The 16,475-nt window shown below is 35.9% G+C and overlaps 1 protein-coding gene and 1 long non-coding RNA gene across 2 annotated transcripts; one reads left to right on the forward strand and one right to left on the reverse strand.

The window, feature by feature from the left end:
* Nucleotides 1-6: 6 nt before the first annotated feature.
* UTP18 (UTP18 small subunit processome component) lies at nucleotides 7-14,880 on the forward strand. Its single transcript, XM_039344116.1, has 14 exons — nucleotides 7-1,023; nucleotides 2,742-2,872; nucleotides 3,776-3,871; nucleotides 4,435-4,517; nucleotides 4,638-4,729; nucleotides 7,761-7,886; nucleotides 8,302-8,476; nucleotides 8,897-8,997; nucleotides 9,421-9,511; nucleotides 10,312-10,435; nucleotides 11,495-11,669; nucleotides 12,351-12,493; nucleotides 12,882-12,926; nucleotides 14,785-14,880. The coding sequence occupies exons 1-13, from the start codon at nucleotides 793-795 to the stop codon at nucleotides 12,904-12,906; spliced, it is 1,593 nt and encodes a 530-aa protein (XP_039200050.1). The 5' UTR covers nucleotides 7-792; the 3' UTR covers nucleotides 12,907-12,926; nucleotides 14,785-14,880.
* LOC120308277 lies at nucleotides 10,302-14,778 on the reverse strand. Its single transcript, XR_005556814.1, has 3 exons — nucleotides 13,942-14,778; nucleotides 13,069-13,118; nucleotides 10,302-10,407 (listed from the first exon to the last, which is right to left on the reverse strand). It is a non-coding gene; the product is annotated as an uncharacterized LOC120308277 (long non-coding RNA).
* Nucleotides 14,881-16,475: the final 1,595 nt, after the last annotated feature.

Consider the following 16,475-nt stretch of genomic DNA (forward strand, 5'->3'; position numbering starts at 1 on the left):
CAGGGTGGAGAAAGGAGACCGTTCAGCCTCCCACTTCTGCGAGAGAACCCGGGGAGCGAGAGAAAAAAACAGTCCACTCTAAGCTCCAGAATATCAACAACATTAGCATAACTGGATCGCGCCTGCGCAGAACGGCCCCCCTCCAGGGCGCGTCCTTATTGGCTGCCCCGCTGTTTGGGTCGTCCTCCCTCGCAGGACGGTACTGGCGACGTCATCTATGATGCGGAAGTGGGTGAGGAAGCAGGCGGGGGGGGGAGTTCGGAGGCGGTTAAATCGCGGGATTAAGGAGCGGCGTTGGCTAACTCGAAATGTGCGTCCGAGATGCAGATGGGCTTTCATAACCTCAGAAGAAATGGCGCAAACCCCCCTCCCATAACCTCACGAGCAATGGCGCAACCCTTTGAATCTTTTGAAGGGGAAAAAAAATGGGGGAGTCTGAATTGAAAAATGGATATCACGTGAGAAGAGGGCGGAGCTCGGGGAGTCACGTGAGACGGCGTCTCAAGAGAAATTAATTCAGAAGCGTAAAGAGTTGTCCAAATTATACACTTCCGAGCCTATTTTGAACGCTACTATGTACGGGAAGGAAGAAGCAGAATGCGCAAGAGGGGTCCAGTTCCTCGGTTCAACTTCTTTCAAAAGCCCCTGAAACAGCGCCCCAGCGGCAGGCAGCGTTTTGCATAAGTGTATTTATGCTGGGGGGCAACTCATCCGAAAAAGACTTCCGGTTCCTGCAAGAAAAGGAAATGGACATTTCACGTCCGGTTCGCGTTTCCCCTATGAGGAGAAAGCATGGAGGCGAAAGTTGCACTTCATTCCGGCAAGATGCCGACTCGAAAAAGACTTCGAGTGGGAGAGCGTCGGCGTGAAGAAACCGTATCTGAAGAGGACGACCGCCGAACTCACCACTTGGCTCTTCTGGCGGAAAAGCCGGCCTCCGAGCGTGGCCTGGAGGAGCTGGTCTTTGGCGATGTGGAGGAAGATGAAGGTCTGCTGCGGCGTTTTCAAACCTCGGGCACCCAGGTAACGGGACAGAGGCCTTGCCCTTTCTCACATTATAGCCGAGCTTTGCTATTTCTGTGTTGTTCCCAAAACTGGGTCTAAGCTTGGTGTTGAAGCCAACTGATCACTAAACCCAAGATGTGGAAAAAAACCTTTCATTTTTGGTATCAAGAAATAAAAGTGATCTCGGCTTTGAAAGCCACCAAGGCCCCGATTACAGTCTTACAGCAGTTTTTATAATCCAAGGTGATTCTCATACACCCCTTTGCCCTCCCCCCCCATAAGACACGCATAACATATAATATTGATTGGTTGCCTGGATTGCAGCCCCCTACTTAAAGCTTTCTAGCTTGCTATGCAAAATAGCTAAATGTCACGCCACCTTAGGTCACAGGAATCTTGCAAAGCTTCTTGTTTCCTGTGCCAACTATATGGTTTTAATATTTCTTGTGAGCTTAATATCCTGGCTAAGTGGTTAAACCTGTGAATCTATCTCACTTCATTGTCCCTGCAGCTCCCCCATCCCCCGCAGCCCTCCTAACATGTCAACTGTTAGCAAGCTTATACTGCAAATTCCTCAATGAGCAGAAAGGAAAAGCTGTCAAAGAAAAAGTTATTTAAGCGTAAATGTTTCTTGTCAGAATTCCTCACTCCCATGTCCATCACAACCACACCTGGGTCCTATCTCCACATATGACCCTTCTTCTGATCCCCAGGGCCTCATCTGCACGTACATTCTTTCATCTGACCCTTCATCTGTCCTCCCCTTTTTTTCAACCTATTTCTCTAAAACTGTATTTTTTACACTTGGCAACTGGGAGTTGAGGTCCACGCATAAAAAAATTGCCCAAGTTTGAAAAACACTGCCCTAAAATTTGTGTGTGTGTGTGCAAGCAGGGATTCAACAGGTAGCTCTTTCTTTATATGAAATGGAGCGATAATCCGCAGAGCATCAAAATATTTTAATGCTGCTGTTGTACTTTGAAGGTTATTTCTCCATTTACTTACTCCTTGTTAACACTGATGATGTTACCTCGTTTGAGTATTGAAACGTCTAAAAGAAAACCAAGCTCAGGGAGCACCAAGGACCCCTCAATTTCTCCATTTAGCCTAATAGTTAGTCCCTAACCTTCTGCACTTGAGTTGTGTTACATGTGAGGAAGAGGTAAAAGTGTGAATGGAATGTTCTATTTATCCTGGGAGAGAGTGTTGATTTTTGAAAAAAAAAATAGTGGTTTAGTAAATCAAGAGAAATGAAATAAACTTAATTCCTCTGTGCTGTTTCATTTAGGGATACAGAATACAGGTAGTCCTCAACCTATGGCCACAATTGAGCCCAAAATTTCCATTTCTAAACAAGACGTTGTTAAGTGAGTTGCCCCATTATCACTTCTTTGCCACAGTTAGATGAATCACTGCAGTTGTTAAGTGAATCATTTGGTTGTTAAGCGAATGTAGCTTTTCCCATTGACTTGGCTTGTGGGAGCCGGCAGGGAAGGTTACAAATGGTGATCACATGACCCCAGGACAGTGCAGCTATCATAAATACATGCCATTTGCCAAGTGCCTGAATTTTGATCATGTAATTGGGACTGGCATGTCCATTACTGAGTGATGCAACTGTAAAGCATGATGTCAAATGACTACTTTGCTTAGCTACATCAAAAATAGATTAAAAAGCGTTTAAACTTTCTGCTTTCAAGTTTTCCTTTTAAACAGTTTTGCTTTAAAAATTGTAGGGTGGTAATGTGGTTGGCAGTAACTTTGGAGAAGAATCTGGTGATTCTGAAGCGGAGATTGATACAGAAGACAACTTCCTTCCACTGAAAAAGCCAGTATGGGTAGATGAAGATGATGAAGCTGAAGAAATGTATGCAATACTCAGTAAATTGATTTCAGTCAAATGATGTCATAAGCAAATTATATTTGCACTTTCCTTTAATATATTTAAATATATTGGGGTGTAAATGTTTTAACTAACTTTTTTAACTTTTCAATTTAAGAATTGATTTTAATGCCTTCTTCGCATTTTTAAAAATATTGCCCAATTACTCTCTTTCACTTTGGTATTCTTGTTATTAATCAAATAATATTAAATGTGAATACAGACTGCTGTTTGCATTATATACACTGACTTTTTCCATTTATGCCTTTCCTCCAGTGAGCAAAATACGTTATATAATTGCCTCGCTATCCTTCTTATTCTAACGGTAGCCAGATGAAATTAGCTAAACTGTGTGGAAAACTGTTTAGTGAATTTGTGTGTTGAGATCTGAATCTTTACTTATGTCTGGTACTTCAGCCACAATGAAATATTAATATAGGATCTATACAGTATTATAGATTTTCTCAACTTACTCACCCCGGCCCTGCTGAGAATTTTGGGAGTTGTAATCCTGACATCTGGAGGATACCTGGTTAAAGAAATCTGATCTAATATATAATAACAATATTTTATTTGTCACATTTTTATATAGTTTAACAATCATACTGCTCCGGACATGTTCAAATCTATTAAAATATATATCATAAGGATAAATAGAATAATGATAAAGGCAATGATAATATGATTGTCATGCACTACATCATTAAGCCATTTAAAATTTTAGAAAAATCTTGGAATAACGTACAGAAAATCATTTCCATAGTATTGCCAAAATTTGCCTGGATGTGTTAGTTCAAAGGAGTGAAATTTGGAATCTTTACCTTTTAAATATATTAATATGAATAAATAGTCAAGTGAATGAATTTAGTATATGTTTTTTTCCCCCAGAATTGACATGACACATCGGCATCGGAAAAACATGATGAAAAGTGATGCTGAAAATAAGCTTTCGAAAACAAAACTTCAAAGAAGATTTCAAGAAGAGTATGTTTTATTGGTAACATAAGTTATTTTATATAATGCTATCTTTGGAGATTTTATTTCAGTTACAGTCTGAAATATTTGTGTTGAATGCAAGAAGTAGCAACACTTTTTTTGCCTACTAAACATGGTTTTTGTACACATTTTCTTACAATCATCAACATGAAAATCAGTTTATATATCATCATTTTAGCCATTGTCTATCCACTGCCGGATGAAGACTTCTTCCACATTCCTAATAAAAGATTCAGTGATACAAAGTCAAATTTGTAGAATTCAGAATGTATACACCATGTACTATACAAAGTTCTATATAAGTTCAAGTGTGCTATCATTCATTTAAATAATTCTTCCATCACAGCATGTGGCTGGGAGGCGCAGGGAAGAAAGATCATATATTGCTAGGTAACAATGGTCACCCATTTCTTGCCTTTTGTCCCTCACTTTATCTGCTGCTCATTCTCTGTTTCCTCATATTTTGCTGACTGTAACATTAATTACAAATTTTTGACTTATCCTTATTTGACAAAGGCTACTTTGTCTTTAGTAATAATACTTCTTTACAGGTTTCAAGGTGCTATGGGAACAACTCCTTCTTGGGCACTGAGAGGCATGAAGAACAAAACCAAAAGGAAAACTGAACACAAAGGTAACTGAAGCTAGTCTTTGATCGCCTTTATAAATAGAAGATGCAGTCTTGTGCAAACTTACTGTGTGAGATATCTAAGCACAGATTATTAATTATTGACAAGGACTTCCTCTGCTTAAGGTGACACTGAGGATGAAGAGGATGATGATCTGTTGCACAAGACAGGCAATTTTGTGATCGCGTCAGACTCTTTACCAAAAGGCATTTTACAGGTAAATAAAATTTACTGCATTTTTATTTATTACTGTTCTAGCAAGCTTATAAATGGGAAATGGTAAATATGGGGGCATTGAAGATTTGTGAATGTTGTCCTAATGCTACTGATGCCATTGTTATATCTTGAATATATTGTTAAGTCTAAGTGTAATATAGTTACATGGAACTTCAGCATTGAAGGAGAACTTTTTGCATCATGTTCATCAGCTCAAGGAAAGGAATAGTCTTACTGGTGCATTTTTATGTCAAAGAGTAAGATAAACATTTTTAAAATAAAATTTATGTTAAAGGGAGTATGTGCATAAATAAGAAACCCTTAGAACTTGGAACAAAAGAAACCTCAATATACAGTGAATTTTCTGCCTTGAAGAGTAGTGGAAATTCAGAAGTTCTTTGGTCCTTTCTTTCTCAGCCTAGTCTTTGTTCATACTACTTGAAGCCAACTTACAGAAATATTAATGTAGACTTATTAAAAAATAAATAATGAAACAACACTGAATCAAACAGTACATTATCTCAAAAAGCAAGCAGACATTGTTTTTCAGTTTTGCAACTTGGACACACAGCACAAGATAGCCATGCACAATCTCAATGCTTAAAGCACCATGTAATGTATAATCACAATATAGGTACAAACATTTGTTTAGAGACTGTTTGAAGTTACAATGGCACGGAAAAAAACGACCTATCTTTCGCACTTCCGACAGTTGCAGCATCCCCATGGTCACATGATCAAAATTCAGGCGCTTGGCATGTATTTAAGAAGGTTGCCGTGTCTCAGGGTCATGTGATCACCTTTTGTGACCTTCTGACAAACAAAGTCAATGGGGAAGCCAGATTCAATTGACAACCATGTTATTAAACAACTGTAGTGATTCACTCAATCACTTTGCAAGGAAAGTCATAAGATGGGGGAAAACTCACTTAACAACTGTCTTGCGTAACAACAGAAATGTTGGGCTCAGTTGTGGTTGTAAGTCAAGGACTACCTATATATGCTTTTGGATTTGGCAATCTGCCTTATAAAGAAGTTATAAGACCTACAGAATCTACAAGAGCAAACTGATACAGTAGTCCTCAACTTAACAACCATTTGTTTAACCACTGTGCAGTGTTATAAAACTGCTGAAAAAGGTGCTTACAACCGGTCTTCACATGAACATTGCCTGTGTCCTCATGGTCATAAGATCAAAATTCAGGCACTTGGCAAAAGCCATGTATTTAAGAAAGTTGTAGGGTCCCAGAGTTATGCGATCACCCTTTGTGACCTTTTCAGAGAGCTTCCAACAAGCAAAGTCAGTGGGCAAACCAGGTTTGTTTAATGACTGTGATTTGCCTAAGGACAAGAAAAAAGGTACCGTGTTTCCCCAAAAGTAAGACGTACCCTGAAAATAAGCCCTAACTTGATTTTTGGGGTGGGCCTAATATAAGTCCTACCCAAAAATTAAGCCCTAGTTTAGGGGCGAAGTGTATGTGTAAAAATCAAGCTGGGGTGGGGCAATGGAGCTGCTCCACACGCCCTGCACCCGTTTACCTTAGGACCACTGCAGGCCTCCCACGCCCTGACACCTGTCGCACTGCTGCCTGAGTTCTGGGGCTGCACTCTACATGGCACATTGTCCTGCCACTCATGGTGTGAGGCTTATAAGGCCACTGCTCACACCGCAAAGCTCCTTGCACCGCTACCGCCGCTCGCATCATAGGTTTTGTCACGCCCCTCGCGCCGTTACTGTCACTGCCACTTGCAGGAGGCCGCACAGCTTCTCGCATCAATTACAGTGTGAACAGTGGTGCAAGCAGCCTGATGAGCCTTGTGCCGCAAGCGGTGGCAGTGGTGCTATGTGGCGTGCAGCCTCAGAAGAACTTGGGTAGCGGCATGACAAGTATCAGGGCGTAGGAGGCCTGGCTGCGGCAGTCCTAAGATAATCCCTCCAAAATAAGACCTGGTGCCTCTTTTGAAGGCAAAAAAAATATAAGGCCGGGTCTTATATTTTCAGAGAAACATGGTAGTAAAATTGGGTGTGACTCACTTAACTACTTTCAGTCCCAATTGTGGTCATAAGTTGAGGACTACCTGTAGTAAAATGGACAGAAGCAGAAGTCAACCTTATTATCAGGCAGACAGCATTATCTTTATTTCTGAAGGTGGGCTTAACTAACATCTTCCTCCCTTTAGCTAACTAAAAATAGCAATTGGGTGGAACTTACCACTGCCGTTTTAAGTGGTTCTCTACTTCAGACTTCCCAAATCTTCCTTACTTAGATGATTTTTTTTTACCTCTTCCTTTTTTGTAGGATTTGCAGTATCATGGGAATAAGATACATTTTTTTTCTCCTTGAGAGCAAGGTAGCATTCCAAATAATATATAACAGTGATTCTTTATTCAGAACTTTTTAAAATTCAGAATGTTTTTTCTTGCCAATCATTCAGTAAGAATTAGAGTGATGTAATTTTTTGAGACATGTCATCCCTCCAAATGTTCCACAGTTTTTGTATTTTGGTATTATATATTTCAGTGGTTCTCAACCTGTGGGTCGGGACCCCATTTGGGGTCGAACGACCATTTCACAGGGGTCGCCAAACAACGCAGTCCGCCATTTTTTTTCCCCCTTTTCCTTAGCTGTGCTACTCCCTTTTATTCTATTGGCTTTTGAAAGCCAATAGAATAGACTCTCTTGAATAGAGTCTAATTCTATTGGCTTTTAGAAGCCAATAGGAATTGTCCAGGCTGTCTCTGCTCTGCTGAGCCCGCCCAAAGTCCCATTCTGCAAACGGTGCTGCACCAGTTGAGTAGTCCTCAACTTACAACTGGTTGAGTAGTCCTCGACTTACGACCAGTTGGGGGTCGCAGCATTATAAAGGTTGAGAACCACTGATATATTTTAAATCTCACTTGCACCTTTAATTGACCTAATAGCAAATTTACTGAAACATACTCTAATCCCAATAGAAATTTTCAACTTAAGCTTTTCTGTTTTTCTATGTTCTGTTTAAAAGAACTCTTATGTTCATATTCTGTCTCGTAGATGAAAAATTGTGTGCACGCCAATAATGAACGTGTATCAGATGCCAAACTAACAACTGTGCAGTTTCATCCTACTGCTCAAGTTGTTATGACAGCTGGGCGTGATCGATCTATATCACTATTCCAGGTAAGAATGATATAAATTTTACTTTATTTTTGTCCATACAGTTACTATTAAACTGAGCAGCTTGTTCTTTGCTATCACATCTATGGGTCTGGGATGAGAGCAGTATGTGGGATAGAAGATTAAACCCAAAGACTATGTAGACAAGCAGGACTTTCTGAGTATTTACTCAGAAGCAAAAGAATTATGTCAAAGCATCATCTACTGTAGTAAGTAATAGTAACTTCATACGTATGGGAGGCTTTGAATTACACTCATTTATTTGGGGAAGATTGAATACATGAATTTTGCAGAGCTTAATGGGCTTCTTAACTTGGAAAGAAAAAGTTAGTTCATAAGAGCTAAGTATTGTATTTTGCATTTATACATCCTTAGTACACATAGGTACTGAGAGAACAGTGTTACTTTTTTCTTTAAGGTGGATGGTATCACAAATCCACAGATACAGAGCATTCACTTGGAAGACTTTCCAATTTACAAGGCACGTTTCAGTGCAGAAGGAGACCAGGTTATAGCTACTAGCATTCATAACAAGCTATTTTATATATATGACATGATGGAAGGAAAAATTATTCCTATAAATCACATCAGAGGTAATTATTTTTCATTAAGGTTCCTGAATGTAATCGTATTTTTTCTACCAAGAAGAAAAGACTAGGCAAATATTATTTGTACCTTTGTCTCTATATATCTGCTTTTATAACCTCAGCTAGATGTTCAGGTGTGTGTGTGTGTATGTGTGTGTGTGTGTGTATGGATGGATGTATATGGGTGTATATTTGTTATACATGTCCAAAATGGAAATTTGATTGTCTCTATCTATCTATCTGAATCAAACTTTCATTTTCGGATATGTACAACAAACTTTTACTTTCGTCTGAGTACTTTCACTTTTACCTGAGAATATATCTCCCTAAAATCTAGGGGATTGCATTGCTAAATTGAATATAGATTTTGAAAATAAATTCTGTATATGGAAGAACTATATCTTACGTGTTTGCTTTGAATTAAAGGCTTAGAGGAGAAGATTGTCAAACAATTTGAAGTATCTCCAGATGGAACATTCCTGCTGCTTAGTGGAACATCTGGTTATCTTCATTTGATTACAATGAAGGTAAAGTTTCTACTTAAATGTTTAGTTTGGGATAACATAGTTCAGATGGCAATATGTTACCATTTAATTAATACTAAGACATATTCATACACTTGTTAATCCATACAATATTTTATTGCAAGTTTGCTGAATCCAATCCATAGCTCTTTAATTTTATCTTTTATACTTTATGTTATAAGAGTTTTCATTAAATACATTATAAATGAGTAAACTAATATTACAAAAGAAAAAAAAACAAGCTAAAGATGGCATCATAGTAAAGTAGGGTAACAATAACAAAACACACTAAAGGAAATTATATAATCTTTATGTTGGGATATTCTCATTTCTCCCAAAATAGAGAATAATTCAGTAAGATTTAGGCTGTTTTGCTTAATAGTCTTATAAATAAAGGTGATTACAGGCATTATGTGTCCATTTTAGACTAAAGAATTTATTGGAAGCATGAAAATAAATGGAAAGGCTATTGCATCATCATTTTCTCCAGATGGCAGCAGAATCTACACACATTCTGGTAATGTTTCCAGACTTGATGACATGCAGATTTAATATTTGTAGTTTGGTGACAGAAATATTTTTTAGTTTGACTTCTGTTGTTGCTGTTGTATTAATTGTCCCCATTTCAAAACCACAGATAACAGTGATCATTAAAACATAAAATAGTACAGTAATATTTGATTTAGTGCAGTGGTTCCCAACCTTTTCTATACCCCGCACCCCTAGAACGCTTCTGATATATTCTTGCACCCCTTACAAAAGTTTGAAATAACGGCAACGAATTATGCATATACACAATAATTTTGAAAACCCAAGTTTTTGCACCCCCTAGAATATCATCTCGCACTCCCAGGGGGTGCAAGCACCCCTGGTTTAGTGGTTAAAGCACCAGACTAGAAAGTAGAAGATCATCACGTCTAATTCTGCCTTAGGCGTGAAAACTGGCTGAGTGACCTTGGGCCAGTCGCTCTAAGCCCAACTCACCTCACAGGATGATGGTTGTGGGGAAAATAGAAGGAAAAAAGACCATTAGATATGTTCACTGCTTTGAGTTGTTTATAAAAATAATAAAGATGGGAGATAAAATAAATGTTTGTAACTCAATACAGCCTCCCAGTAGCAAAAAAATACCTTTTGTTTTGCTCTATATAGTTTATAATCCATATCTTCTATTAAAAATAACACAAAATAACACAAGAACAATTTTAATTATTGTCAAAAGATTCACAGTCTAATCACTTCTTTGTTTTCTAAATCAAGCATGTGATGTTTAAATTCTTATAAACATTGTTTTCAATAACGTAACTTACCTGTCAGATGAGGGTGAAGTCTTCGTATGGGATGTGAAAAGCAGGCGTTGTCTGAACAAGTTTACTGATGAAGGTTGTCTGCATGGTACTTCTATTGCAGTCTCTAAAAACAGCCAATATATTGCATGTGGGTAAGTAAGTAAAAGGAAAAACAAGTACTAATATGTCCTTAAATATTGAGCATCTATCTGCACAAGGGGAGAGACTGAATTACATACACATTAAACCATGGCTTGCTAAATCATGATTTACAAGCCAAAATATCTGCATGTTCGTGAAGCATTATCTTTGCAGTATATAATCCAGATTAGATTTGTAGAAGTATTTCGGTGCCAGCTCTGGATTAGTCCACTCCATGTAAAGAAAACTTCATTTGGAAGTAATTGCTTGGACTATTCATTCAGAGGTATGACTTACAAAATGCCCTCCAAACCGCTGATGAAAGCAATTTGTCCTCTTAAAACGGGTCTTCAAACTTAGCCCTTTTATGACTTGTGGACTTCAACTCCCAGAATTCCTTAACTAGGCATGCTGGCTGAGGAATTCTGGGAGTTGAAGTCCACAAGTCATAAAAGGGCCAAGTTTGAAGACTCCTGTCTTAAAAAATCATTAAGATTGCTTCAAGGATCAAGGACAGCTCTGGGGTAGTATTGTCTGTTCATTTCCACATATGTAACTTTTCCCTTTAAAAATTAAGGGCTACCAAGGTCAAACATAATCATGGAGGTAGTTAACCAGCACATCTTATCCACAGCTTGAGTCAGACTAGCTGAAATCTGTAGGGTTTCTGAATAGATAACATATCTCATAATTTAAGGATACTTGTAATAATTTTGATATTCTTTGAGTCAAATCTGAATGTTTTTAAATATCCCTTTTTTCCCCAGATGAAAATTTAGTATTAAGAATAGTTTTTGTCTTGCAGTGGTCATATTTGTCAATTTTGTGAAATTATTTCCTAAAAATATGTGTACAAGGCTTTGAAGTCAATATCAACCTGAACTATTTCGTCCAGAATTTATAAAAATGTAAAAGTTATCTCTTCATTAGCATGTAATATAATTGTCCCCTCATTTATATGTAGTATAATTGAAGAGAACCTTTGGGATTTGTTTTTGTTAAACATTTGAATATGTGCTACAATATAAGTAGCTGATCTGTTTCTAAGTCATTAACATTTCTCTTTCTAGTTCTAATTCCGGAGTTGTCAATGTGTATGCCCATGATGATTGCATCAGAGAAACACGTCCTAAGCCTCTTAAGGCTATAATGAACTTGGTCACGCCTTCTACATCGTTAGCATTCAACCCAACCACTGAAATACTAGCAATGGCTTCTAATAAAATGGATGATGCATTGAAACTGGTAAGCACATTTTTATTAATGTTGTGCTGAAACTTTCATTTCCTCCATTTTGCACGTATTTGCATGGAAGAGGGCAAACCAAAATAAAAAGTGAAGGGGAATTTCGAGCAACAGAACAGATTGCATTTTATTAAACATGAAAAGTTGTAAAACAATGCAGAATCCTTTATTTACACAAAATACTTATGTAACCCTACAACTATTTGTGATTACACAGGTATTTTAAATGTCAAAAAGAAAAATATCTATAATAAACACTTGATTCCTTTATGAAAACTTGTTTTCAGAATTGTTCCACCCTTTGCAGAAGAAACAAACAAATATTTATTTTGTAAGGATTACAAATATTAGCATAAAGCATCTATTCAGAGAAAGATTAATTCAGTAATTCATTGATAATAAAATAATACTAAAAGCCTGTGTCTTATTTTTTAAAGGGAGGCAGTTTTAGTACTTACAATTGTTATCTGAGAAAAAGGTCTGGCTGAAATTTTATATATTACTCAAAAATCTGAAGACTTCACTGGCTCTGCCTGAATAAAATATTAGCTATTTTATTGCTGCATCAAAATTAAATATCCTATAATAAATGAAGAAGTCTACCTAATGGAAAACGTGAATACATTTAAAACAATGCAACAGTTTGTATTATTTTTAACAATTTTATTCCTTTTTTTACAGGTCCATATTCCTTCATTTACAGTATTCTCAAATTTTCCTGTGTTCAGGAGGAAGTTGTTCTATTTAGCTTACTGTATGGATTTCTCACCAAGAAGTGGATATTTTTCCATAGCAAACAACAAAGGCAAAGCTTTATTGTATAGGTATGTAATAAATAATTGACTAATGATATAACTTCTGGCATACTTTTAATACTGCTTTTCATAGTATAATAAAAATATAGTATACAGTGGGAGTGTTGTCAATATTTGGCACATTTAAGTTCTATATTTTAAATCAAGTATTAAAAACAACTAAAAATTAATGGAAAGAATCAAGTTAATGAATAGTATTTCCAGATCGTTCATAAGCATGACTAGGGTGTACTTAAGCCTAATAAAATCAGTGTACCTTAACCCTTAAGTAATATAATAATACAATATCTCTGATTAGAAGTCATCTCCAGAAAAGCCATATCAGATCATATGTGTCATGGATAGATGATAATAGTTCTTAAGCTCTCTAATATTCATTCTGTTTTACTTTATTCAGGTTGAAACACTACTCTGATTTCTAAAATGACTACTTTAAAATTAGGTAACTATTAAATGTTTTATCTATATATAACAAAAATGTAGGATTCGAGAAATTGTACAAAAGCATGATAGAGGTTAAAGAATACCAAATTTGAAAGAGTTTATATAATTAAGAATTAAAATAATAAAATAACATGAGTTACCTTTTTTCTTTGTATTCTCGTTTTTTTTTTTCTTTAATGAGGATAAATACCTTTAAGGAAACAGAAAATAAACAGTACTATAAGTATGCTTCAAGCTGAATTGGATTTCTCTACAGATATGTAGTTTTCTCGACAGTAACATGGATGTGGCTTGCTATTCCCTCCAATGGGATTTTTTTTAAAAATTCCCATTATTACTTACAAGTAGTATCTCTCAATCAGAGATACTAGGTTTGCTATCTGAGTACTAATCAACCCAGACCATGTTTAGCTTTCTGGTATCAGCCAAGGACAATTAAATGTTGCCACCTAGCTTGGGTTTTATAGAATTAAATAATTATTAATAAAGATGCCATTGGTATTGAATATACTTTGCAGAAGGAATGCTTACATCTGTCAACTATAGTTTGAGATGGCTCAGCCTCAATCATTCCTTCACAAAATGTATTGATCTCATCACTTAAAACTGCAACATCTTAAGAGTGAGGTATATAAATTTAAACACAAGGGTATTTACTAATGTTATTTATGATCTTAGGTTGAGTATGACATTCTCTTAAAATTCGGGGGGGGGGATGATTTGGGATGGAAGTTGGTGTATTCTACTAAGCCATTTCATGGCCTACAATATTTTTTAAATAATCACAATTAATCTGTCCTTTTGGTTGAAACTTTTTGAGGAAATTGGGGAATAACACCCAACAGTCTCTTAGTGAATCCTGCTATGCTTCCTTATACATGTAAATACAGCATAAGAAATTAATTCTTCATCGTTATCTCAAAATTTGGGGAACTAAAGGACAATTTTCATTGGATCAATTGAATTTAATACTATGAAAAATAATTCTGGCTGAAAAATTGTATTTTGCTTACCAGTTATATTAGCAGCACTTTTCCTAATGGGCCACCTTCAGCTGTACAAATCTTATTTTGGGAAGAAATATTAAATATGAATGATTAAACGTCTGTATTTGTCTTTAAAATCACATTTGTGTTCATATGTCTGTGTGTCCTATTGTTTTCTCTAATCACATTTGCTTTTTCTTATTGGTTTGTTTTTTCTTTTTAATTAAACACATTAAAATTAAATTTAAAAACTACACTTCCCTACTTATCAATGAATGTTATTAAAATAAATTCCCCTGTAGATTAAAAGTTCTTTAATCTCTCCGAGTATTTAATCAGTGTAAGAAACATTGGAGTTGTCATCAACTATTCCTCTATACAGGGGGGACTAGAATAGAATAATAGAACATATTCCTTACATGTGTGATTAGCAGAAGATCATACTTTATTTTATAAACCTTATTTGATTTATATAAGCAAGGTTTTCAAAGCAAAACCTCATAATGCAAATGTTATCAGTAAACTTCTAATAAACTAAACTGTTGTGAAGATGTGCATATTAATGTGGCTCTACCAAGATTTTATATGAGCTTAAACTTCAAAAAAGAACAGTTAAATATCTGTGAACATTAGCTTGTGAGGACTTTTCTTATGACTAAGTCTAGAATTTCATTTCACAGCTTAATGTGCTAATTTTCTTAATTTTAGAATGTTGATTTTCTATAACTTTTATAAAAAGATGTAATATAGCCATGTTAGTTAATTATTTTAATGTCTTGCTGATTCACGTAGGCAATGAAAAGATTTCTGTGGAATGAAATCTAATAAAAATTAGTTGACTGACTTTTCATTTTTTTTTCTTTTATACAGATCCTGCAGCCTGTGGTTCTAAGAAAATAGATTTAATTTTATTGCCTTTTTTAAAAAAAAATTCATCACCAATACATGTTTTTGATAATTTACAAACTGGCATTCTTTTTTTTACATTGCATTATCAATATATTTAAAAGAAAATAGGTGAAATTATGACATTATACCCATACTGGGCAATTGCATGGGTATACATGGTGGAAGTAAATTGAACAATGGAGTAGATTCAGTCCTGCTTTTGGCACATAGGATATTCAGCATGCTTTATGCTGGACATGCTTTATATTTGTTTGATTTTTTTGTCCCACCTTTATTACTTTATAAATAAGGCAAAGTGGCGAATATATATACTGTACTTCCTCCTATTTTTCCCACAAAAGCAGCCACCTTGTGAGATGGGTTGAGCAGAATGACTGTCCCAAAGTCACCAGCCAGTTTTCTTGTCTAAGGCAGGACTAGAACTCAGAGTCATCTGGTTTCTAGGCCAGCACTTTAACCACTTCACCAAACTGGTTCTCATTTGCTTGATTTTCAGGTAAATATTTAAATGTATTTAAATAATAGAGAGAAATAAAAAAAATACTGGAGCTTGCCAGTCTTACTAAAAAATAAACTAATACAAATTCAGAATAAGTAACCGTTATGTAGAATTTCAGAATATGCATTTACATAAGTACTGGTTGCCACTAAAACAACACATTCAAGGAAATATGTATTGTGCATCCCTTCTATACAGTTTCATGCAAGTAGCATATTAACAGGACAATTTTTAACATTTTATGTGTAAGATAATATTTTAGAATAATTAAAAGAAGCACTTTATATACAGAAAAAGGCCAACCAATGTTCTAGCTTCACGATTGTTTGCAGTGGTTTGGATGCAAATTATTATAGCTCCTACTAATAACTATACAGGTAGTTCTAAATTTATGACTATAATTGGTTTGATTGATTTACTGTAATAGTCATGAGGCACTCATGTAACCAGACCTGATTTTACTACATTTTTCACAGCAACTGTTAAGCAAGAAACATTTGTACATGGAAACACATTCTTTTGAATGGGAGCTTTTCATTGGAAATTGGCAAAAAAATGCTGAAAACCAGCAAATAACATCACAAATTGCAGCCATGTGACCACAAGATGCTGCAAACAATTATAAAGGCATGCTTGTGGCCAAGTGTCCAAAATGTGGTCATGTGACAATGGGAGCATGGTATGACATTTTACAATGGTCAGAAGTGACCTGTAAAGCACACATTCAGATTCTTAACAACCATTTTGAATGGTCATTAATCAACAGGTCAAAAGTTAAAAACTAGTTACAGGAGGGTAAGCAATTAAAAATTGAAAAAAGTATTTATTGCATGTACATTCTTTGAAAGTTGAAAATTGTCTACGTAGATATTTTCCCCCAATTTTAATTTCCTACAGGAATAGCTTTATGGGATTGATTGTTGTCAATCTTTCAAGGTACCGAGATCAGGAAGCACATTTCACAATAAATACTGGAACTTTATTGGTATAGGCTCAGTAATAGAATCTTGAAACCCTAACAGCATTTTCTCCTCCCTCACATGAAACCTGAGTCTTTACACAATGTGTCCAAGAGATTATTTGAGCCTTATCATTTGTTCTCAAGTGAGAACTTTGATTTTTTTATAGGATCCATTTTATTTGTTTTCTTGGA

The sequence above is a fragment of the Crotalus tigris genome, unplaced genomic scaffold (genome assembly GCF_016545835.1).
Source record: "Crotalus tigris isolate CLP2741 ecotype Arizona unplaced genomic scaffold, ASM1654583v1 scf7180000017551.9496454, whole genome shotgun sequence".
Lineage (NCBI taxonomy): Eukaryota > Metazoa > Chordata > Lepidosauria > Squamata > Viperidae > Crotalus > Crotalus tigris.

Excerpts from the sequence above, each read along its gene's own strand:
- UTP18 (XM_039344116.1), top strand. The coding sequence starts at position 793 with ATGGAGGCGAAAGTTGCACTTCATTCCGGCAAGATGCCGACTCGAAAA. Across the intron at positions 9,512-10,311 it reads CAGAATCTACACACATTCTG|ATGAGGGTGAAGTCTTCGTA; the intron begins GTAATGTTTCCA and ends CTTACCTGTCAG. Across the intron at positions 12,494-12,881 it reads GGCAAAGCTTTATTGTATAG|GTTGAAACACTACTCTGATT; the intron begins GTATGTAATAAA and ends TACTTTATTCAG.